Source organism: Saccostrea cucullata, unplaced genomic scaffold, assembly GCF_032062105.1.
Source record: "Saccostrea cucullata isolate Sc308-1 unplaced genomic scaffold, CSIRO_AGI_Scuc_v1 ctg4965, whole genome shotgun sequence".
In the NCBI taxonomy this organism is placed as follows: Eukaryota; Metazoa; Mollusca; class Bivalvia; order Ostreida; family Ostreidae; genus Saccostrea; species Saccostrea cuccullata.
This window is the reverse complement of record NW_026936478.1, coordinates 12,101-36,297: the sequence shown is the minus strand read 5'-3', so window position 1 is coordinate 36,297 and position 24,197 is coordinate 12,101. Positions and strand designations below refer to the sequence as shown.

Below are 24,197 nucleotides of genomic sequence, written 5' to 3'. Positions count from 1 at the left end.
CTGTGAAAGTTTCATCAAATTTCATTCAGTGGTATGAGAGGAGTTGCGGATAAGAGATGGGTACCCCAAAGCGTAACAGACGGACGGACGGACGGAATTAACGATTACTATATACCCTCCCGCTTTTCAAGCGGGGGGTTTAATAAACAATCCCTCGGATACAATGTAAATGAAAATTTATACAATACAAATGGAAAATGTAGAATACAAATGAAATATTATACAATACAAATGATTTTCCTACAATATAAATGAAAAATATACAATGCAAATGAAAAATTATACAATGCAAATGAAAAATTATACAATACAAATGGAAAATTATACAATGCAAATGAAAATTATACAATACAAATGAAAAATTATACAATACAAATGGAAAATTATAGAATACAAATAAAAATTATACAATACAAATGGAAAATTTTACAATTCAAATGGAAAAGATCGAATATTGCAACGTTTGACTTGCCATAGAAAGTTTATTTGATTACGAATCGGTAAGTACCACGAATCCTTGAGATACCAGGCTATATTTATTTTCTACAAGTTTTAGAAAATCATGCCCGTTAGATAGTACTACTAAATTGTACTACGTATATCTTAAATCAAATATGGACTTCTGATTTGGGTTCGAGTGTACTTCTGTTTTGGCTACGAGTTTTAAAACTTTTTGGGTACGATTCGGTTTGGGTTCGAGTCGGTTTGGGTACGACTTGACTGAAAAGCGCAATATGGCTACCGCAAACAAGGTCGTAGGTGGCCTGAAACAGGTCAAACCTATTTTGTCTGCAAATAAGGCAGAATCCAGAGCAAGAGTTGTTCATTTGTACAAAGCTTGGTACAAACAAATACCAACAATAAGTAAGTATTTGAACGCCTTTCTTTATAATTTATAGTATACTATATTCTTGGGTCCTATAGTACCGGTGTACTTAAGTCTTAACACAAAGTGGTGGTATCTCCCTATGAGTGAAAAATTCTCGAGACTCGGAGAGGGAAGTATCACAAGTAGAGCTTTTTTAAAAAGCTTCCCGTCTTTAGCAACAATCTTAAACAGTTACTGTAAACTGATCTACACCTATCAGGCCGTATAATTCTTTTGAATTTCTTGATTTTGTATTTCTACATTGGCCGAGGCTATCCGCACGACGGTCGTGCCGATTATATTCGTTATTCGCACGACGGTCGTGCCGATTATATTCGTTATTCGCACGACGGTCGTGCCTATTAGAAATCTTATCCGCACGACAATAAAAAGAGAGATAACTCCTCTAAAATACCCACAACTTATTGTGCACACTGGTAAAACAAATGATAATGAATACAACAAAACTGTGGCAAAAAATTAAAAACTTCGTAATTAAAGCAACAATTTTGCAAAAATTACTATGCTACTATTACTTAGCTGCATACGTAGAAATAGTCTTTGGACTGACCAATGGTTATATACCACATTATGCACGTATAAGAGATTACATATTTCTTTTTCTTTAAAATAAATATTTTGTTCATGTAATTGTAATTCAAATGTTTTGTAAAATCAATAAATAAATCAATTTTCCAATTATATTCATCACTATGTTGCATATGTCCTAAACATTAATTCAATGACATTCATAATTATTACTATACCTCTGATTTGGTCGAAGCCCAAGTCCTTTCACTTTTTTCTTCTTGTTCTTCGGCCCGTGCTTACATTCATATTTTACAAATCTGAATTGAAATTTTTCATCATAAGGTCTTTTCACTTTTAGATTCTCGCTTTTTGTTGATTTGCTGTCTGTGATGGTGTATTGAACATTTTCTCTTTCGCAGTAGGCTTCTAAAGCTTTTTCAAAATCTTCATAAGTATCGAATGTGTCGCTTACATCCATCCCTTCCTCCATTTTTGCGCTATCTCATTTTCCCGCGACAGCATCCTCCGATCTCTCTGGCCAACTTCGGCCGATTCTGTACCTTGGGGCGGGCCATTGATCACCCGGGGGAATTTTAAAAACGAGAATTGACGTGCAGTATCAAAAGCTATGACAAACCAGTACTCGAAAGATTTGAAGAATAATAATAATTCTAGTTCTGCTGATAAACAAAAGTGTATTACGGTTCTAATCTAAGTCAATTGACGTTTTAAACATTTCTCTTAATAAATGAAAAATTCCCCATGCTGCAGCCATAATAATAACATTGAAATATGGGAATTTTTTTTTTACTTTACGATATAAGAAAGGTTAAAAAGGTCCAGTGGTTGTATATTATATTTATCACAAAGAAATGTCTTTCCCATAAATAAGTAAAGAAAGAGCGTGATATTGTGACAAAATATTTAATCAACATATTATGTAGAAATAACTCTTTTACTTTTTAAAAGGATTGTCTCAAAAATAACTCGAACTCTTAAAACATTTTGACTTCATTAATAGTCTTAAAGCGAAACCGTTCATATGTACGTGTTATATAACAAAAAACAACAAACATGTAGCACAATTTGTATAATAGCTGCAGATCTGGTCTGAAAAGGAAATGGGATGGATAGACCCAGAGGTACAGTGCCACACACTAATATATGACCCCTTGATTTTTTTTTTATTTTACAATTTATATTTATTACACTGTCTTTTCATGTTTTCAATGCGAAAAATTTAGTTAAAAGACTGAAGATAACCGTTCCATACAAAAAATACTCCTCTATACATAATATTAGAGGGGTATTCGTTTGTGAACGTGGGTGTACCCAGAATTTTTTTTTTTACTTACCTGAAAAGTTGTCAAGCAAAAAAAAAAAAAAAGATAGAAAATCCTATTACATGGGGGGGGGGTTAAAGCCAATTTTTTTTAATGCCACATTATTTTTATGATGACTTGCCATTTCACGCCATTTAACTGCCATTTTTAAAGCAAAACAGCGTGCACAATAAGTCATCACAATATTTTAGAGGAGTTATCTCTCTTTTTATTGTCGTGCGGATAAGATTTCTAATCGGCACGACCGTCGTGCGAATAACGAATATAATCGGCACGACCGTCGTGCGAATAACGAATATAATCGGCACGACCGTCGTGCGGATAGACACTTCCTTCTACATTAGCTTTTTACTGGTATTAGCCCCAATCGCATCATCTCGGGTCTTTCCGTCAGAGGTCGGAAAAACAACCTCGAATGTATTAACATCATCGGATGTTAAAAATTTATACATTTCCTGTTTATTCAAACATAGGATAGAGTGAGTTAGAAGTCCCTTCTATAGTATATTTTAGGTAATATCATTATTATGAATAAAGTTAAACTCCATATTCCAAAGATAAAAGGTCTCCATGCATTTATTTCAAAGATAATGAAAAGGGAGGGCTGTAATGGCGTCTACCATATACATTCGAGGTCGTTTTTCCGCTAGTCAGAAAGGCCCGAAAAGTTGCGATTGGTATTAGCCCTACCACGGTTGTCGCTCGGTCATCTCCATAAACTTTGACTCGCCGAGAGCTTTCGGCAAACCTCGGCTGATTCCATTTCCTTCTTCAAACAAGAAAGAGGAAAAGAATAATAACAAATTGTAAAGCCTGCAAGCAATAAAAATCAAATTTTATTTATTATGAAGTTAAAGAGATCTTTTTTATTTTTTGCTATACAAAAAATCATGTTATTAGGAATTAATTACTGCTGATTTTGTTGTTCGTTTTGTCATTTTTTTTTAAGATTGGAAATCTTGCAAAATTGTTAAGTCGTACGAAAATTAGATAATCAGAAAGTTATCTCCCTTGCCTTGAACAGCATTTCAACCAATGAAATAATTGAAAATTTTCTCATCATGCATTTTCTACCAATCACAAAAGAGAGGAAGTGCATAGTCCGAAGACTGTAAAAAACTTCAACTATACAATACCGTCTTCCAAGGAAGACGGTAATAATCAATCAACCCCCCTCCCCCCAAAAAAAATCCTGATTGAGAACGATTTCAGGATGGATGTTAAATGCATACGCTAGGTACAACTATCAGTCCATTCACAGGGGCTTGTTCCCGGCGTATAATAATTATTTATTAAAAAATCATATACAGTAATAATAAAACTACACAAGGGAGGACGCCATGTTGGACCCCTTCCTCGCTTCAACCTCTGTTTTCGTTATATTTTGCCGTATTTTACTGACTCACCGCCACGGATCTGTCTAGAAATGATTCTTCTAAAGACCTTATGCTGAAATTTCCCCCTTGGAGCCTCTTCAATACACATTTCAACTAAAAATAATCCAAACTCGCTCGTTAGGACAGTTGATATGGACAAAAAGCGAAAGTAACCTCGGCGTTTTACATACGAATACGGAATTAGAACACATTTTTTTTTCAAATTTATAATTAGCAGTTGCTTTAAATAGTGGAAAAAACCCCGAGGTAACCAAATGTGCTTTCGCTTTCTGTCCCTGTTAGTATATAGGTCCCGGCCTGGTCAGGGGTACCACAGAGTAGGGGGCTGTACTTATATGCTGATTGAAAATGAATTAATTGTTTGAAATCTGCTCCTTGGTATTAATCAAACATTTTTGATAAGCAAGGGTGCCTTTTCAAAAATTGTTACGTGTGGATCTAGGGTCAGGGGTTCATGTGTGGTATGGAGCACTACTGATTATTGCTGAATATTACTGATTGAAATGCATTTTTTTCTCTACCCTACCTATGGGTATTAAAAAAAGCACAAAACACTTCAAGAACCTTATTCTAAAGAATGTTAGCATCCATTGTAGCCATGTTTATTATTTATAGTATTAAAGTATGTTTTGGTTACACGCATGAGGAGCTCTGGTTTACGTGCTGAATGAAAAGAATTACTAGGGCTGGGCAAAAATATTGATATTTTGATATATTGCAATACAATGACAAAAAATATTGCATCTAACTAAATTTATCGGTGATTATGTCATCGCTTTTGTAAAGTACCATGTTCAATTGATATTTGGTAAGATTTTTGGTGTTCATTTTGTCATATCATGTCTTCGGAAGATCTCTCAGAACTTGTCAGATTCTTCCGATGCCTCTCTGGAGCGGGAGACATGGCGTCGAGGCAAGAAACAACGACCTGCTTCCCAAAGCCAGGAATGTTCAGGTTCGCCAGTGAAGGGAGGAAAATGGGACAGTCTGATCAAGGTAGACCGAATTTCCTCCATCAAGGTTTATGGGCCAGCAAAATGGTGCACCATTTATTCCGGTGCCACCTCAGACCCATCAGATACCTGGATATTTTCACACACCATACCCATATCCCATCAACCTATGTGATTTAATTTGCAACAATGCGACTCGGGGCCAGGAGGTTGGTCAGCTCCAACTCCGCGCCAAAATATGGCAGTGCTATCTACTGTTTTGACGCAGTCTCAGGGTAATTTGTCAGTAACTCAGAACCAGATTACGTTTCTATTTTTGCCCCAGTTGATGATTCATTACTAGATCAAGAGTCTCAATGTTCTAAAAAAGGCTGAAAGGAGGCCCAGGCCACCTTCTTTATTGTTCGTGACTCCGAGTTCAGCCTCAGGGGAGGTAGGGGACACAAATTCACCCCCCTTTATGCAAGAAACTAAAGGTCATCCTCTTCCTTACAGTAAGGAAGCTCTAGTATCTTCCTTGTACAAAACCAAAAAGGGGAGTGTTCGAAAGCCTAAACCTAGTCAACTACAGGAATCTCTCCTGTAGAAGGCTTTTGTTGACTCAGCAATCATCCAGGGTGTTGAAGATGAATCTGCCCCTAAGTTATGCTTTGACTCTTCTCAAAAAAATGTCATTGCAATCGTCTCTGTGTGCTACAGAGCCAGTGAAGTTAGGACTCGGCCTAAGTTTAGGGTGAGTAGGTACCCTTTACATGAATCTACACAGCCTTTGATGTCTTGTGCTAAAGTAGATCCAGTTTTCCTCAAACGTAAAGATTTGAAGAAACAAGGTCTAGATTCAGATAAGAATCTTGTTATATCCCAAGTTGCTGAGGGCCTGGATAACAATTTGTTTTCAGTGCAGAAAGCTATGCTAACAGGTATGGCTGCAATTTTAGCCTTGCAGCAAGGCCTAGGTAGTGTCTAGAATGAACTTGAAGAGTGCTTAAACCTACTGCATTTACCGGTAGTTTCACTCCAAAGAAAGGTCCTTTTCGCAAGACAGGCCAGAATATCACGTATGGCACGGACAGTCAACAACAGGCAAGTGGTAGTGGTCACAATAGGGAACAGTCTAGAGGGAGTTCTGGTAACTTTAAGTCCGGTAAACCCTATATGAATAAAGGAAAGAATCAATTCAGGAATTAATTCAAAATTTCATATAAGCATTTAAACGTTTCTAAAAACTAATAATGACATTCACAATGGATTTAATATCGCGGAAAAATGATAAATTGCGAACATTGCAAAATTAAAACCATCGTGATTATTTGTTAATCTATAGTATTTATTAATTGGAGTTATCTCTGATAAGATAAATTAATAAAATGTATGATATTTTGTACTATTCAAATGAATTCTAAATATAGATTATGTGTAGATTATGCTTAAAGGAATTCCCCATTTTCAAAAGGTGAGTTATTTCCCCTGAAGGGAACTCTTTTACTGTGTTTAATACGCATGCGCTAGAAATAAAGTCACTTCCGCGGACGTTCTTGATGTAAATATGTTCATGGTGTAATGACTCTGTCATATGGAAAAATGTTATTGTGTTTGTGAATAAAAAGAAATCTTAACTGATTCGTATTTTTTTTTTAAATTGACCACTCATAGTCTCTTTCTGGATTTGTATTAATCTGTATAGTAGTATAATAAGGCGCTGTGTGAGCCCCCCCCCCCCCCAACAAAAAAAAAAAAAAGAAAAGAAACAAATTACTGATAAAATGCTGATACATATTCGAATAGACCTATTAAAAAAAAGCTAATTTTCGGTAGTGGATGTTCTGCATACGGATCATCATTATTTACAAAATGTGCGGAACAAATTTTTAGTTATAAAGTTTTTACGAATTAATGTAGCCTGCTGCAGCCATATTTTCTTTAAATATCTCTGGGAATTTTTTTGAGACTGATGACATGTCAATCTACAGTTTTACCTCTGAAATTGCTGCATATACAGCAGTAGTTCGTCTTCCGCGACCGATACCAAGAAACTGCGTTTTTGCTCGATTGTATGTCATAACATAGACCTTTTACTTATTAGAACACAGGTCCTATTGCATTTGAATTAAGCGTGTTTCTAGAATTTTTTATTTGTAAAATAATTGATTCAGTGTATAATATTAAAACTTTGAATGAAATTCTAAATGAATAATTTAATCTCATCAGTCTGACTAAAGCCAGCCCCTACTATTATGTTTATTCACCAATCAAGGGCCCACAGAACAATTATTACAAAATGATAACATTGATTACAATTCTATATTAAGGATAATGTAACAAGTGGATCAAAAGCATAGAAACCATAGAATGATAAAAGAAAACACAATTAAATAAAAATGATAGATATAAGGTAAATTAAAAAAAAAAAAAAAAAAAAACTATATCACTTCGTTACCTACTAACGGGGGCTGGCTTTAGTCAGACTGTTAATCTCATGTGCTCATGTAACAAAGAAAGACTAATTAAAATAGCATCGACCTGAATTCGTGTTAAATATGTCGTATACTGAGCTGAGTTTTAGTGTAGTCTAAACCCCGAGTAAAATACACATTTTGTTTTAATTGATCAAGGAAAGAATTGATACAATAATTTCCTAGGTATTTCTCGTTAATTAACGGAAAACATTCTTTTCTCAATTCAAAATTTCATATATAAGCATTGTAAACGTTTAACCCCGTAACAAATACACCGTAATAAATGATTTTTAATTTTCATTCACAATGGATTTAATCAAGGGCCTTAGCCCCACCCCCACTTTTTTCCCAATATTACTTTTTCTATTGAAAATGTTCATTGATAGACAGGTTGCCACCCCCACCACCCCCCCCCCCTTCCCACACACACACACACAGTTTATACTACGGTAAAGTTATACAAGGGAAATGTAGTATTGTATACCAGGAACTGGTACTAAAATAAGTAACTTTTTCAACTTTTGGCAAGGTTTTTCTTTGCTTGTCAACTTTTCCAGGTAAGAAAAAAATATTTCTTTGCCCCCCCCCCCACTTTTAAAGACGATGCTACGTGCCTGGCTAATTCGTACATGTATAGCTTTCTAGAAGGGGGGAGGTTGACAGACCCTTTATAAATTAATTTATTATCTTAAAAAAATGCAAACCGTTTCCTTCTTTTAAAATTTTTAAATACAGCGTGTAAGTTGTTCATTATGTTGTGGGATAATCGCAACGCGTAGTCCGCGGAAGTTAGGCTAGTATAGAAGAGTTCCGATTTTGAGGGGAGATAACTCACTTTTGAAAATGGGGAATAAGGTTGAACTCTTGTGGAAGTGTTTTGGAGTTTATTTGCAAAATTAATTTGTAAGTATAGATACTTAGAGGCTTCAAATAGAGGTGATAGGTTTTACAATTTATCAGAAGAGCAGTTCAAGGCCCTTGGGCCTCTTTTTAGGAAATGAGAAATTTTTTTTTTTAACTGCATGGTTGATATTTCTTCCCTTCTTCCAGTTGCTAAGTTTAAGCTAGATGTCACAGAACAAGAAGCCTATGCAAAGCTCAGGGAGGAGTTCATTAAAAATAAGCATGTCACGGATTTAAGAGTTGTTGATTTACTGGTTGTAAAGGTAAGATAAATAAGTGTGTTTTCTTTGTCTTTAAAGACAAACCAAACTCACAATGTATATAGCTAGACTGAGCAGAAAGTTCAAGTGATACCCTCTGATCACATTTTGTCCATCTGTCCATCCATCTGTAAACATATTACATGTACTATCTGACTTCTTCAAACCACCAATTTCAACCAAACTAGCCACAAATTTTCAAACACAGAAAAAATGTTAATGAGTAAGAGGATGATGATAAATAACTAATAAAGAGTGTAAATTAAAATAACTGACAGCAATAGTCATACATTTACAATGAACCACAAATCGCCAATTTGTAACCACGCATTTTTTTTTTTTATCAAATATTCAGTGCATTTAAAGCAATATGAGCTGTATTTTTGAGAATTTTATTTTGCTGGTAAAATGTGTTATTATGATTAATCTGTATGTAATCTAAACCCTTATGATCAATAAAACCAAAATAAAGTTTAAAAATGGTTCAGAAGAAATATGTCTGTACAACCGAATATAGTATTATATAAGAAATCATTATTGTACAGGACGACAATAATTCAATTTTGCTTCAATCAACGTGTATAAAAAGTTCTTTCATAGCAAATATGAACAACAGAAGTTTTTAATTGTTCTATTTTCCTGTCATTGAAATAGTCAATTACAAATTTGCAACATTTTTTTCCGATGTCAAACATGCAGCTCTTATTGCTTTAATAGAAATATATATTTAATACAAAATCTAATCTTACATAACTAAAACCGATAGGTAAGGACATCAACTTTTATAAATATTTTATTTAAAATGTAACTGAATCATTTTTTAGCAATATCTAAATAAAATGAAAAACTATAGGTTGATTTGTAAGAAATATTTTGCATATAAGTTTGACTTAGCTAAGACCTAGCTTAGTTCGTTTTATGTTACGGTTTAAAACATACTTAAGTAGTACTTAGATAGGTCTTAGGATTGTGCCTAAAACATACTTATGACCCTACGTAAGTCAAAATCTTAACAAACTTATATGGTATGAACCCCTGGTATATTATTACTACAGGTACTGTAAGTCTACCTGGTTTGTTCCCGTTTTGCACACATTTAATTACAGATAATTAAAAAATGTGTGAAAAACGGGAATTTGACCAGGTGAGATAATTACTTAATTGCTATAGTCTATACTATACTTGGCTTAGCAAGTATGTGAAAGATGAACTTATAGTGAAAAAATAAGAGAACAAATACAAAGTTAATGTATTTGATTATCTGATGATCTTATTATGACATCTTTTCAAATTAATTTTTATTACTATTTTCTTTATTATATGTTATATCTTTAATTCATTCAGAATTATATCAAGATTTAAAAGTACATATTCTTTTTTTTCAGAAATTGGACTTAATAATAAATAATATGAAACAAATATTAATTATTTATTCAATAAAACTAAATATTTTCCCATAAATATATATATAATTTCAATAAAATGCTTATAAAATTGTATTAAACCTCTTAAGAATACATTAAGCTAAATCAGGTATTCACAGGTAAATCCAGGTAAATCCAAAACAGAAATCAGACTATAATTGCTATCAAAACACACTTCACACCGGTTGTTCTATACTAATTACCAAATGTGTGCAAAACGGGAACACACCGTCTACCTCTACCCATTAAAGGCCCCTTAATTGAGTGTGATAATTACTTGTTGGTTTTGTCCAGTAGCCATTCGGGGAATATACAAATTAAACAATTATGAGAACTTTACTTTTTGCACAAACTCAAGCCCATGCCACAGGTATATAAATGGGGTATCATTATAAGTCAACTATTTTAAGATTTTAACTTGAAAAAAGTAATTGAAATGTAATTGTAAAATATGAATTAAAAATACATGACTTTTTGGGAAATGTGTTTAAATACATGCATTTACTTGTAATTGAAAGGTGGCTCAAATACAAATTACTTCCAATTACTTTGAAAATGTAATTAAGTAAACTCAGGTGTAGAGCTGAAACGAATGTTCGAACATTCGCGAACGAATAGTTTTTCACAAATATTCGAATGGAAAATTTGTATTCGAATATTCGGTCACATGTTTAATACAACGTATTTTATGCAATAAATGGTGTGGATCTATCCTCTTGTTTTTGATCAAGGTGGAAAAAGAAGCAAACGAAAGCAAATACATGTATAAGACAGGTTGTAAACTTTGTCCACATGGTACTACTGGCCTGGTAAAGACACAACGTCAGATTTATTTAATCATCTTCAAGCCAAATATACAGCAACCTTATGCATCTCCGAATTAATTTAGATATGGGTGACATTGACCGCCATGATTTTCGAAAGTAATAAAAAAGATTTATATTGTGCGAGAAATATTCCGGATCAACAAACGGAATTGATTGTTCAGATTTATAATTTATAAATAATTGCAGAAATCATATCTGAAAAATATACATTATATTACCGGTATATTTTTTGAGAATGTTATATTTTAAATCTAAATATTGATTAAAAAATTCACAGGACGCTTCCGGAAACGAACCGTTTTTTTTTTTTTTTTTTTTGGTTTTATTTTTATAACAGTAAAACATGGCGAGCACCTGCTGGTCTGCTGATCGGGCGTTTTACATAATCGGAATGCAATACAGTCACCTAATTTAAAGAAGTAAAGAGGCTTATGATTGTTGAGAAAGATTTTTTTTCTAATTTTTTTTCTTGAAAATACACGCGATTCCTAATGCACACTTACATGTCAAACGGCATGGAACAGACGTTTATTTATTACACACTTATACATTGATATATAGTAATAAACAATAGGATTTGCAAGTATATGAAAAGGCATAATAACTCTTTTATTTAATTACCGAATGTTCAAATACGAATCGAATAACAGTCACGAATGTTCGAATGTTGATTAATGGTATTCGTTTCAGCTCTACTCAGGTGACCTATTGCTATCTGTTTTTGTCCATCCTCGTGCAGTGTGCCTCGTGTGTTAACATTTGAACATTTTTAGCTTCTTCTCTGCAACCGCTCAACCAATTTCAACCAAATTTGACATAAAGCATCTATGTGTAAAGGGGAAAAAAATTGTGAATTTAATGCCCCTGTCCCCCTGGGGCCTGAGGGTAGGGGTCAAAATCACTCAAATCAATATAATGCAATCTTTAAAAATCTTCTTTACTCTTGGATATCAAGCAGTCAAACTGTTAGCATGATTGGAATGACCATTGAGTCCTCTACCAAAGTTATGAAATTCATGGCCCTAAGATCAGGGGTTGTAGTGCTAGGGCGGGGCTCTATGGAACATATAGAGAAAATGCATTATTTCTTTAAAAATCTTCTTCTCTGCTCCTGGGTATTAAATAAAATAACTAAGTACATAGTTATAATGTGCAGAAATGCCTTTTACAAAATTGTGAATTTTATGGCCCCAGATCAGGGGTTCTGGTGTTAGGGCAGGGCTCTATTGATTATATAGTGAAAATGCATTTTTAGGTCTTCTGAGTAAACTCAGGTGACCTATTGCTATCTGTTTTCGTCCGTCGTTCTTGGTTCGTCGTGCGTTAACATTTGAACATTTTTAGCTTCTTCTCTGAAACCACTTTACCAATTTCAGCCAAATTTGGCATATAGCATCTATGGGTGAAGAGGAACAAAAATTGTGAATTTCATGATACCTGCCCCCCTGAGGCCTGGGGGGGGGGGGGCAAAACCACTAAAATTAGTGCAATCTTTAAAAATCTTCTTCTTTACTCCTGGACATCAAGCAGTCAAACTGTTGGTATGATTGTGATCAACATTGAGTCCTCTACCAAAATTGTGAAATTCATGGCCCCAGGGTCAGGGTTTCTAGAGCTAGGGCGGGGCTAAACAGGTTATATAGTGAAAATGCATTATTTCTTTGAAATTCTTCTTTTCTGCTCCTGGGCATTAAAGGGTCAGGGGTTCTGTTGCTAGGGTGGGGCTATATAGATTATATAGTGAAAATGCATAATTTCTTTAAAATTCCTCTTTTCTGTTTGTGGGCATTAAATAAACTAACCAAGTGCATAGTTATATTGAATAAGACTGCCTCTTCTCAAATTGTGAATTTAATGGCTCCAGGGTCAGGGGTTCTAGTGGTAGGGTGGGGCTATATAGATTATATAGTGAAAATACAACAATACTTTGAAATTCTTCTTTTCTGTTCATGGGCATTAAATAAACTAACCAAGTACATAGTTATGTTGAATAAGACTACCACTTCCAAAATTTTGAATTTCATGACCCCTGGGTTGGGGGTTTTGGTGTTAGGGCGGAACTTTTATTGATTATGTAGTGAAAATGCCTAAATTCTTTAAAACTCTTCTTTTATGCACCTGGGTATTTAACTGAAGAACTATGTACATAGTTATGCAGAGGAAGGATGTCTCTTTGAGATTTTTGAATTTCAGGGTCCCTGGGTTAGGGCTTCCTGTGTTAAGGCGGGGCTCTTATGTTTATATAGTAAAAATGCATGAATTCTTTGAAAATCTTTTCCTTTGTTGTTGGGTATATATTGCCAATGATCTTAGTATATATTTATGACAAAAAAACCTGCTTCTTTAAACAGTTTATTACCTGGCCCCTGGGACAGAGGTACTTTGGGAGGGGGGGTAACATAGTCTGAAATAATTTAATGCTTTGAAATCTGCACTTTGGTATTAATCAACAGCATGATGAAATAAATTTTTTTTAAAAATCCAAAATTTTAAAAGATGTGGCCCCAGGGTCAGTGGTTCCTGTGGGATGGGGAGCTCAACTGTGGACCCACCCTAACACAAGAAGCCCTGACCCAGGGCCCTGAAATTCATTAAAAGTGGAAATGCATTTTCTCTTTGTTACCCTGATCTACCTCTGGGTATTAAGTAACCAAAATAAGCACACTGAGTGTATAATTATGATAAGCAATGGTGCCTCTTTCAAAATTGTGAATTTCATGGCCTCTGGTTTAAAACATGAATCAAATTCAATCATTGGAAAGTTGTCGCATGATACTCAGGTGACCTATAAGGCCTATTGGCCTCTTGTTTCTTTAAAAATCTTCTTCTCTGCTCCAGTTAGTTATTAAACAAACTAAGTATATAGTTATGATGAGCAAGAATGCCTCTTCCAAAGTTGTGAATTTTATGGCCCCAGGGTCAGGGATTCTGGTGTTGGGGCGGGGCTCTATCAAACATATAGATAAAAGGCAGAAATTCTTCGAAAATCTTCTTGTCTGCACCTGGGTATTAAACAAACTAGCTAAGTATATAGTTATGCTGAGCAAGAAAGCCTCTTCCAAGATTGTGAATTTTATTGCCCCAGGGTCAGGGTTTTTTTTCTGGTGTTGGGGTGGGGCTCTATTGATTATATAGTGAAAATACATTTATATTTCTTTAAAAATCTTCTCTGCTCCTTTGAATTAAACAAACTAACTAAGAACATAGTTATAATGTGCAAGAATGCCTCTTCCAAAATTGTGAATTTTATGGCCCCAGGGTCAGGGGTTCTGGTGTTAGAGCAGGGCTCTATGGAACATATAAAGAAAATGCACTATTTCTTTAAAAATCTTCTTCTCTGCTCCTGGGTATTAAATAAACTAACTAAGTACATAGTTATAATGTGCAGGAATGCCTTTTACAAAATTGTGAATTTTATGGCCCCAGGGTCAGGGGTTCTGGTGTTAGGGCATGGCTGTATTGATTATATAGTGAAAATGCATTATTTCTTTAAAAGTCTTCTCTGCTTCTAGGTATTAAGCTATGAATTCCTATATTGCTATGATGAGCAAGGGCCATTTTTCCGCGTGATTTTTAAGGCCCCTGGGTCAGGGGTACATGGAGGGGGATGATGGCTCTACTTATATACTGAAAATGAATGAATTTAAATTTACTTCGTGGTAGTAATCAAAGATTTTTGATATAAAGCAAGGGTGCCTTTTCCAAAATTGTGTTATGTGTGGACCAAGGGTCAGGGGTTTCTGTGTGGTAGTGGCATTACTTATTATTGCTAAATATTACTGATTAGTCAAAATGTTTTTTTCTTTTGTCCCCTTATCTGTCAATGGGTATTTTAAAAGTATTAAGTAACCAAAGTAAGCATGCTAAGTGTATAGTTAATTAGTTATAATAAGCAATGGTGCCTCTTTCAAAATTGTGAATGCCATGACATCATTTTCTTCTTGTTGATTGTAACAGTGCCTTTAAATATTTCATTTGCTTATGATAGATTTGATAATGACCAATTGGTTTTTCATTGTGTAAAACATTTGGGTTATATTTCTAAGCTGGTTCCAGTTGGGCTCAAAGTGGTCGTATGATATCCGGAAAATCCATTTGATATTTAGGTGACTCTAAGGCATACAGTCCTTTTTTTATGAAATAAGTCTCTTTACTTCTGAAGAAATTTTACCTTTTTAGCTCACCTGCGCTGAAAGTTCAAGTGAGCTTTTGTGATCACATTTTGTCTGGCGTCCATCTGCCTGTCTATCCATCTGTCAGTAATAGGGATGTGCGATTTTATCGGTATACCGGTATATCGCGATTTTTTGTTGCGTAATACGTATCGTGATACGGAGACCTAAATACCGGTTTTTAGGTACTTATTATAAAGTCCAGAAATTATTCATTTATTTGTTCAATCTTTCAAATTACAATTGCAGAAAGTATAAAAAATGTTGTAAAAAGTGAAATGAACGGCATCTTACCGTCCAAACATAATTGATTTTATATACATAAAAATTTCAAAAACGTAAAATTTTGTTTTTCTAGCATATTTTTTAGAAAAATAATGACTTTTCATATAAAATCATTGTAAAAACTGCTCTTAAAAATATCATGATATTATCGTGATATTGTGGGAAAAATCGTGATATATCGCGATACAAAATTTTTGGCGATACCCATCCCTAGTCAGTAACCTTTTCACATTTTTGACTTCTTCTCCAGAACAACTGGGCCAATTTCAAGCAAACTTGCCACAAAGCATCCTTGGGTAAAGGGAATTCAAGTTTATTTAAATAAAGGGTCATGCCCTTATTCAGGGGGAGATAATTAAGAAATTGTGAAAATTTGGTGGCATGTTTTAAAAATCTTCTTAAGAACCACTGGGAAGGAAAGATGAAACTAATGTGGAAACATCCTCAGGTAGTATAAATTTAAATTTGTTCAGATCATAACCCCCTGGGGTAGGGTTGGGCCACAATGGAAGACCAAAGTTTTACATAGGAAAAATCTTTTAAAAATCTTCTTCTAAAGAACAACAAAGGCATGATTGATCATATATTTAAAGAAGCATTCTCGGGTAGTGCACTAGTGCAGATTCAAGTTTGTTCAAATTATGACCCCTGAGGGTAGGATGGGGCTACAATGGATGACCAAAGTTTTACATAGAACTAATTATAAAAAAAAAATCTTTTAAAATCTTCTCAAGAACAACAAAGCCATGACTGATTATTAGCTCTTCTGAGCCAAAGGCTCAAAGAGCTAATGCTATGGCCATTTGTGCGGTGTGCATTAACTTTTTAGCTCACCTGAGCTGAAAGCTCAAGTGAGCTTTTCTGATCACATTTTGTCCGGCGTCCGTCTGTCTGTCCGTCTGTCTGTAAACTTTTCACATTTTCGACTTCTTCTTAAGAACCGCTGGGCCAATTTCAACCAAACTTGCCACAAAGTATCCTTGGGTGAAGGGGATTCAAGTTTGTTCAAATGAAGGGCCACGCCCTAATTCAAGGGGAGATAATTGGGAATTAATGAAAATTTGGTGACATGTTTTAAAAATCTTCTTAAGAACCACTGGGAAGGAAAGATGAAACTAATGTGGAAACATCCTCAGGTAGTATAAATTTAAATTTGTTCAGATCATAACCCCCTGGGGTAGGGTTGGGCCACAATGGAAGACCAAAGTTTTACATAGGAAAAATCTTTTAAAAATCTTCTTCTAAAGAACAACAAAGGCATGATTGATCATATATTTAAAGAAGCATTCTCGGGTAGTGCACTAGTGCAGATTCAAGTTTGTTCAAATTATGACCCCTGAGGGTAGGATGGGGCTACAATGGATGACCAAAGTTTTACATAGAACTAATTATAAAAAAAAATCTTTTAAAATCTTCTCAAGAACAACAAAGCCATGATTGATTATTAGCTCTTCTGAGCCAAAGGCTCAAAGAGCTAATGCTATGGCCATTTGTGCGGTGTGCATTAACTTTTTAGCTCACCTGAGCTGAAAGCTCAAGTGAGCTTTTCTGATCACATTTTGTCCGGCGTCCGTCTGTCTGTCCGTCTGTCTGTAAACTTTTCACATTTTCGACTTCTTCTTAAGAACCGCTGGGCCAATTTCAACCAAACTTGCCACAAAGTATCCTTGGGTGAAGGGGATTCAAGTTTGTTCAAATGAAGGGCCACGCCCTAATTCAAGGGGAGATAATTGGGAATTAATGAAAATTTGGTGACATATTTTAAAAATCTTCTTCTTAAGAACCACTGTGCCAGGAAAGATGAAACTTATGGGGAAACATCCTCAGGTAGTGTAGATTCAAGTTTGTTCAAATCATTACCCCCGGGGGTAGGGCCGGGCCAAAATGGCCGACCAAAGTTTTACATAGAAATATATAGGAAAATTCTTTTAAAATCTTTTTCTCAAGAATGACAATGCCATAATTCATCATATTTATATGGAAGCATGCTCAGGTAGTGTAGATTCAAGTTTGTTCAAATCATGACCCCCGGGGGTAGGGCGGGGCCAAAATGGCCGACCAAAGTTTTTATGAAGTCTTTTAGATATGAGTCTGCAAAACTTTGGAATTCTTTACCAGAATCTTTTAGAAATATTACTTCTTTTAACCAGTTTAAATCCAACATAAATAGTTGGTACGGAAATTGCTGTAATTGCTGTGCCTGTCGCTAATTTTATTTTTAGAAACTAGTAGACAGGGTTTAAGTTATTTTAGGTTTGTCAGTTTCAATGTGGTGAATACTATGTCATTGTAAAGCACCACGGAGGAATAGTGATATTTTAGTAGTGTGATATCGATGTAATTTTTAAAAACTGTTTCTAGTTTATTATGTTTGATTGTTGTATTTTATGTAACATTATTATGTAGTTGGAAAATAGCTCTTCAGAGCTAATGTTCTTTGTTGATGTACCCGACTTTAAATAAATATTATCTTATCTTATCTTACATAGAAATATATAGGAAAATTCTTTAAAAATCTTCTTCTCAAGAATGACAAAGCCATAATTCATCATATATATATGGAAGAATGCTCAGGTAGTGTAGATTCAATTTTGTTCAAATCATGACCCCCGGGGGTAGGGCGGGGCCAAAATGGCCGACCAAAGTTTTACATAGAAATATATAGGAAAATTCTTTAAAAATCTTCTTCTCAAGAATGACAAAGCCATAATTCATCATATTTATATGGAAGCATGCTCAGGTAGTGTGGATTCAAGTTTGTTCAAATCATGACCCCCGGGGGTAGGGCGGGGCCAAAATGGCCGACCAAAGTTTTACATAGAAATATATAGGAAAATTCTTTAAAAATCTTCTTCTCAAGAATGACAAAGCCATAATTCATCATATTTATATGGAAGCATGTTCATGTAGTGTAGATTCAAGTTTGTTCAAATCATGACCCCTGGGGGTAGGGCGGGGCCAAAATGGCCGACCAAAGTTTTACATAGAAATATATAGGAAAATTCTTTAAAAATCTTCTTCTCAAGAATGACAAAGCCATAATTCATCATATTTATATGGAAGCATGCTCAGGTAGTGTAGATTCAAGTTTGTTCAAATCATGACCCCCGGGGGTAGGGCAGGGCCAAAATGGCCGACCAAAGTTTTACATAGAAATTTATAGCAAACTTCTTTAAAAATCTTCTTCTCAAGAATGACAAAGCCATAATTCATCATATATATATGGAAGAATGCTCAGGTAGTGTAGATTCAATTTTGTTCAAATCATGACCCCCGGGGGGTAGGGTGGGGCCAAAATGGCCGACCAAAGTTTTACATAGAAATATATAGGAAAATTCTTTAAAAATCTTCTTCTCAAGAATGACAAAGCCATAATTCATCATATATATATGGAAGCATGCTCAGGTAGTGTAGATTCAAGTTTGTTCAAATCATGACCCCGGGGGTAGGGCGGGGCCAAAATGGCCGACCAAAGTTTTACATAGAAATATATAGGAAAATTCTTTAAAAATCTTCTTCTCAAGAATGACAAAGCCATAATTCATCATATTTATATGGAAGCATGCTCAGGTAGTGTAGATTCAATTTTGTTCAAATCATGACCCTCGGGGGTAGGGCGGGGCCAAAATGGCCAACCAAAGTTTTACATTGACATACATAGGAAAATTCTTTAAAAATCTTCTTCTCAAGAATGACAAAGCCATAATTCATCATATTTATATGGAAGCATGCTCAGGTAGTGTAGATTCAAGTTTGTTCAAATCATGACCCCCGGGGGTAGGGCGGGGCCAAAATGGCCGTCCAAAGTTTTTAAAGATATATATAGGAAAATTCTTTAAAAATCATATTCTAAAAAATAGCAAATCCATGATTGATCATCGGACTACTTGATTTAAATTTTACAATAAAAAGCCATTTTCTACTTTTTCCTACCATTAGTGCTCAGGTGAGCGATGTGGCCCATGGGCCTTTTGTTAGAATATGGGCCATAACTCAAGAACCCCTTGGCCAATCAGTGTCAAATTTGTCACAGGGTATCCTTGGCCCAAGGGCTACCCTTTATACTAAAATAAAGATTGGGACCATTAAACAAGGGGAGATAATCAGGAAAACAAAACCAAAAGTACTGGTTGCTAAAAAATCTTCTCCATAAAAAGCAGGCAGATTTTCTACCAAACTTACATACAAGGATCAGGATATGTTGAAGATTAAAAATTGTTCAATGCATGACCCTGGGGCAAAGGGCGTGGTCTCAAGGTCACTTCAAAGTTGACCTAAATTTACAAATAATAAAAACGTTTATATTTTGCTTACTATTAGGATTAGGATCATCAAATCTTGTAAGTTGATGCATCTCAGGACTTCACATCATGTTAACTCAAAAGTAGGTCACGGTGACCTACTTTTCAAATTTTGTGGGTATTTGTTTTCAAGTTGATTTGAAGGCATATTTTGGGCACTTTAAGGCCTATGATCATCAAACTTTGTCAGTTGATGCATCTTGGGTCCTTGAACAACGTCAGCTTAAAAGTAGGTTGCCGTGACCTACTTTTTGAACTTTATCACTACTTCTTTTTAAAACATTTAATCCAATTATTTCAGACACTGAGAGGTTTAGAATCATCAAATCTTGTAAAATGATGCATCTTGGGACCTTAAAACATATTTATGGAAAAGTAGGTCACTGTGACCTACTTTTTGAATTTTGCAGGCATTTGTTTTCAAATTGTTTAAAAGGCATATTTTGATTACCTTCAGACCTAGGATCATCAAACTTGGTCAGCAGATGCATCTTGTGACTTTAAAAAATGTCGACCAAAATATAGGTCACGATGACCTAGTTTCAACATTTTATGGCTATATTTTAGTATCTTAGGTATTTATTGGCTTAGAATCATCAAACTTTGTGAGTTGATGCATCTTGGGTTTTCGGAGAGTGACGACCAAAAAGTAGGTCATGGTGACCTACTTTTGACATTTTATGGCTTTATTGAAGTATCTACGGTACTTATTGGCTTAGAATCATCAAACTTTGTGTGTTGATGCATCTTGGGTTTTCAGAGAATGATGTCCAAAAAGTAGGTCACTGTGACCTACTTTCGACATTTTATGGCTATATTTTAGTATTTTATTTTAGGTATTTATTGGCTTAGAATCATCAAACTTTGTGAGTTGATGCGTCTTAGGTTTTTGGAGAGTGACGACCAAAAAGCTGGTCACGGTGACCTACTTTTGACATTTTATGGCTTTATTTAAGTATCTACGGTACTTATTGGCTTAGAATCATCAAACTTTGTAAGCTTATGCATCTTAGGTTTTCGAAGAATGATGTCCAAAAAGTACGTCATGGTGACTTAATTTTTGACATCTTATGGCTTTATTTAAGTATCTTAGGTATTTATTGGCTTAGAATCATCAAACTTTGTGAGTTGATGCGTCTTGGGTTTTCGGAGAGTGACGACCAAAAAGTAGGTCACAGTGACCTACCTTTGATATTTTATGGCTTTATTTAAGTATCTTAGGTATTTATTGGCTTAGAATCATCAAACTTTGAGTTGATGCGTCTTAGGTTTTCGGAGAGTGACGACCAAAAAGTAGGTCAAAGTGACCTACTTTTGACATTATATGGCTTTATTTAAGTATCTTAGATATTTATTGGCATAGAATCATCAAACTTTGTAAGTTGATGCATCTTGGGTTTTCGGAGAATGATGTCCAAAAAATAGGTCACAGTGACCTAATTTTTTACATTTTATGGCTTTATTTAAGTATCTATGGTACTAACTGGTTTAGAATCACTAAACTTTGTTTGTTGATGCATCTTTGGTTTTTAGAGAATGTTGATCAAAAAGTAGGTCATGGTGACCTACTTTTGAATATCTCAAGTACTTTTTGGCTTAGAATCATCAAACTTTGTCAGTTGATGTATCTTGGGTTTTCAAAGAATGTAGACAAAAATGTAGGTCACGGTGACCTACTTTTAAATATCTCAAATACTTATTGGCTTAGAATCTTCAATCTTTGTTTATTAATGCATCTTGAGTCCTCAGAAAACTTCAATCTTAATATAGGTCACTGTGATGTACTTATGGTTTTTTATAGCTTTATTATTAAAAATATTTTCAGTCCTAATTGGCTAAGAATCATCAAACTTTGTCAGTTGATACAACTTGGGTCTTAGGATACTTAAAGTTAGAGGCTTCAAATAGAAGTGATAGATTGTACAATTTATCAGAAGAGCGATTCAAGGCCCTTGGGCCTCTTGTATTTATACAGAAGCGTCCTCAGGTAGTGTAGGTTCAAGTTTGTTCAAATCATGACCTCTGAGGGTAGGATGGGGACACAATGGACGACCAAAGTTTTACATAGAAATATATAAGAAAAATTTTGAAAAATCTCCTTCTCAAGAACAACAAAGCCATGATTGGTCATATTTATAAGGAAACATCCTCAGGTAGTGTAGATTCAATTTGTTGAAATGACTCCGGGGGATAGGGTGGGGAAAAATAAAAGTTAAAACTTTAATGGAAAAAAGCTATAATAAGTCAAAGAAATGTGTAAGCATCCTTTTTTGATTCAAGTTAATTCAAATCATCCTCCCTTCTACATTTAAGGGGTAGGTTGGGACCACATGCTTTCAAAAATGGATTGATTTTTGCTTTTATCATTGCCACAGTGCTCAGATGAGCGATGTGGCCCATGGACCTCTTGTATTTTACAGGGTCAACTGGCACTCTTAGATGCTGTGGAGGACTTTAGTCAGAAAACTCACTTGATGAAATACTTCAAAGACACACATAACCCAAGACCCACTGATTTCTTAGGAAAGTTTTATGCAGGACATGATCCTTAAACCATCCAAAATAGGATAATATCTATTTATCGCACACACTCACACACACACCCTTATACTCACAAACACATGTAGACATTGTTAACAGTGTTGTGTTTGTAGATATTCTCTCCATAGTAATAAAGCAAACTTGAAGTTTTTCTTCTTCTTCTTTAGACCACTTTGAGCTGAAAGGTCAAGTGAGATTTCTGATCACTTGTTTTCCATCTGTCGATCTAGCTGTCTGTGTGTCCGTCTGTCTGTAAACTTTTCACATTTTCCTGAACCACTGGCCAAATTTTGACCAAAGTTGGTACATGTACAGAGCTCCAGATAAAGTGTGAATCTGCAGAAATAAGCATTGAAATTTACAAAATACGCATTGGAAATTAAAACTGGGCATACAGTTATGCATTAGCAATAATAGATATTAAGTAATACACCACAAAAGTACTGCATACAATGTGCGTGCGGTGGTTTGTGGAATACAAGTACAGCTTAGCTAATGATATGAATTGAGGTTAACTCGGTGTTTGATTTTTCTCAAAACAAAATACTGATTTCAAAGCATTTTAATGACCAGGAATATTCTCACTAGTAATGGCGAGGAGGATTTCCGTGAGAAAGAATCAAAGATTTAGATTAAAATTCACTTCTCATTTTATGTTTAAAATTCTTAATTTATTGACCAAGAGTTGTCTTAAATTCTCTAGAGTTCTCTGTTTAGTAAGCCACTTACACACGGTTTGTACCAGGGATTTATCTAGCTATTTTGTTTTACTACCGTTTTATATGTAAACGGGAAAAATGAGAGCCGCAGGCTCAATCTGAGCGCCGGAGGCGCGAGTATTCTAGGGGGGTCCGGGGGCATGCCCCCCCGGAAAATTTTTAAATAAATGGAGCAAAATCCTGCATTCTTAGAGCTTCTGAGGGTCATTTGTAGACCTTTACAAAGACCACAAAAACTTCCCTTTTTAGGCAAAATACTAAATAACACACACACAAAAAATTTAACCAGGTCAGGACTTTATTTAATTTTTTCTCTAAATATCTATCACAAATCAATTCTGTTTTTCATGTTTCACTACTAACATTGTTTTTGTTGTTACTCCATTCTTCCGATTCATAGTGATATAAGCTCCATCTTACTCATCTACACTTTTCTTTTTAACTGTACAATCGCACGCCTATCTTTCGACATCATGGACTTGGCACATGTTTACCGATCAATATCAAATAAAAGCTTGAATAATATATTCTTTCTTTTAAAAGCGTTTGAATGACTAGGATGGTAAATTAGCTGTAAAACTTCAATCGGACAAAAACGGAAAATTTCAGAACGATGTTTTAAATATTCTCCGTTTAATCGGAGAATTTTCTATCTGAAAAAAGGGAATTTTTGCACCTTTTTCAAGAGGGGAAAGGTACCGTTTACCGGTAGTAAAAACAGCCTTGATAAATCCCTGTGTACATACTTTTTTCATGAGTTTATTGCCAATTTCTGATTTCTATCAACTTACCATATTATTAAAGATTTTTTCTCTCAATTTCTCTTGTTATAATATCATCTTAAATGGAGGATAAGTTTAAAGTGCCAGCGGTAACTTTACCTACTGTATGATCCTCCTTGTCAAAAAAGAATGTTTCTCAGTTTTAGTCAGCCTTGTTGATATTTTCAAAATTTATTTAAATATAAATGCAGAAACTGACCTTTGTACTTTTTTCTTCTTCTAAAACACCTTTATTAACAAAATACTCTGAATTAATTTTACTGGACATCAAAATCTGCATTGATTTGAAATTCAGGGAGTAAATCCACTTTCGAATTAAAAAAAACTATCTGGAGCATCATGGAAAGTGAAGAGTTACTGTGGTTTTATTAATATTTGTTGAGCACCAGTTATCGAGGATTTCATTGTTGAGCAGATCCATGAATTTAAATGTTC

At 34.8% G+C, this 24,197-nt stretch overlaps 1 protein-coding gene across 1 annotated transcript; it reads left to right on the top strand.

The window, feature by feature from the left end:
• Positions 1-698: 698 nt before the first annotated feature.
• LOC134245688 (NADH dehydrogenase [ubiquinone] 1 alpha subcomplex subunit 6-like) lies at positions 699-22,410 on the top strand. The gene is made up of 3 exons (XM_062727958.1): positions 699-864; positions 8,599-8,714; positions 22,141-22,410. The coding sequence occupies exons 1-3, from the start codon at positions 735-737 to the stop codon at positions 22,270-22,272; spliced, it is 378 nt and encodes a 125-aa protein (XP_062583942.1). The 5' UTR covers positions 699-734; the 3' UTR covers positions 22,273-22,410.
• Positions 22,411-24,197: the final 1,787 nt, after the last annotated feature.

Excerpts from the sequence above, each read along its gene's own strand:
- LOC134245688 (XM_062727958.1), top strand. The coding sequence starts at position 735 with ATGGCTACCGCAAACAAGGTCGTAGGTGGCCTGAAACAGGTCAAACCT. Across the intron at positions 865-8,598 it reads CAAACAAATACCAACAATAA|TTGCTAAGTTTAAGCTAGAT; the intron begins GTAAGTATTTGA and ends CCCTTCTTCCAG. Across the intron at positions 8,715-22,140 it reads TTGATTTACTGGTTGTAAAG|GGTCAACTGGCACTCTTAGA; the intron begins GTAAGATAAATA and ends TGTATTTTACAG.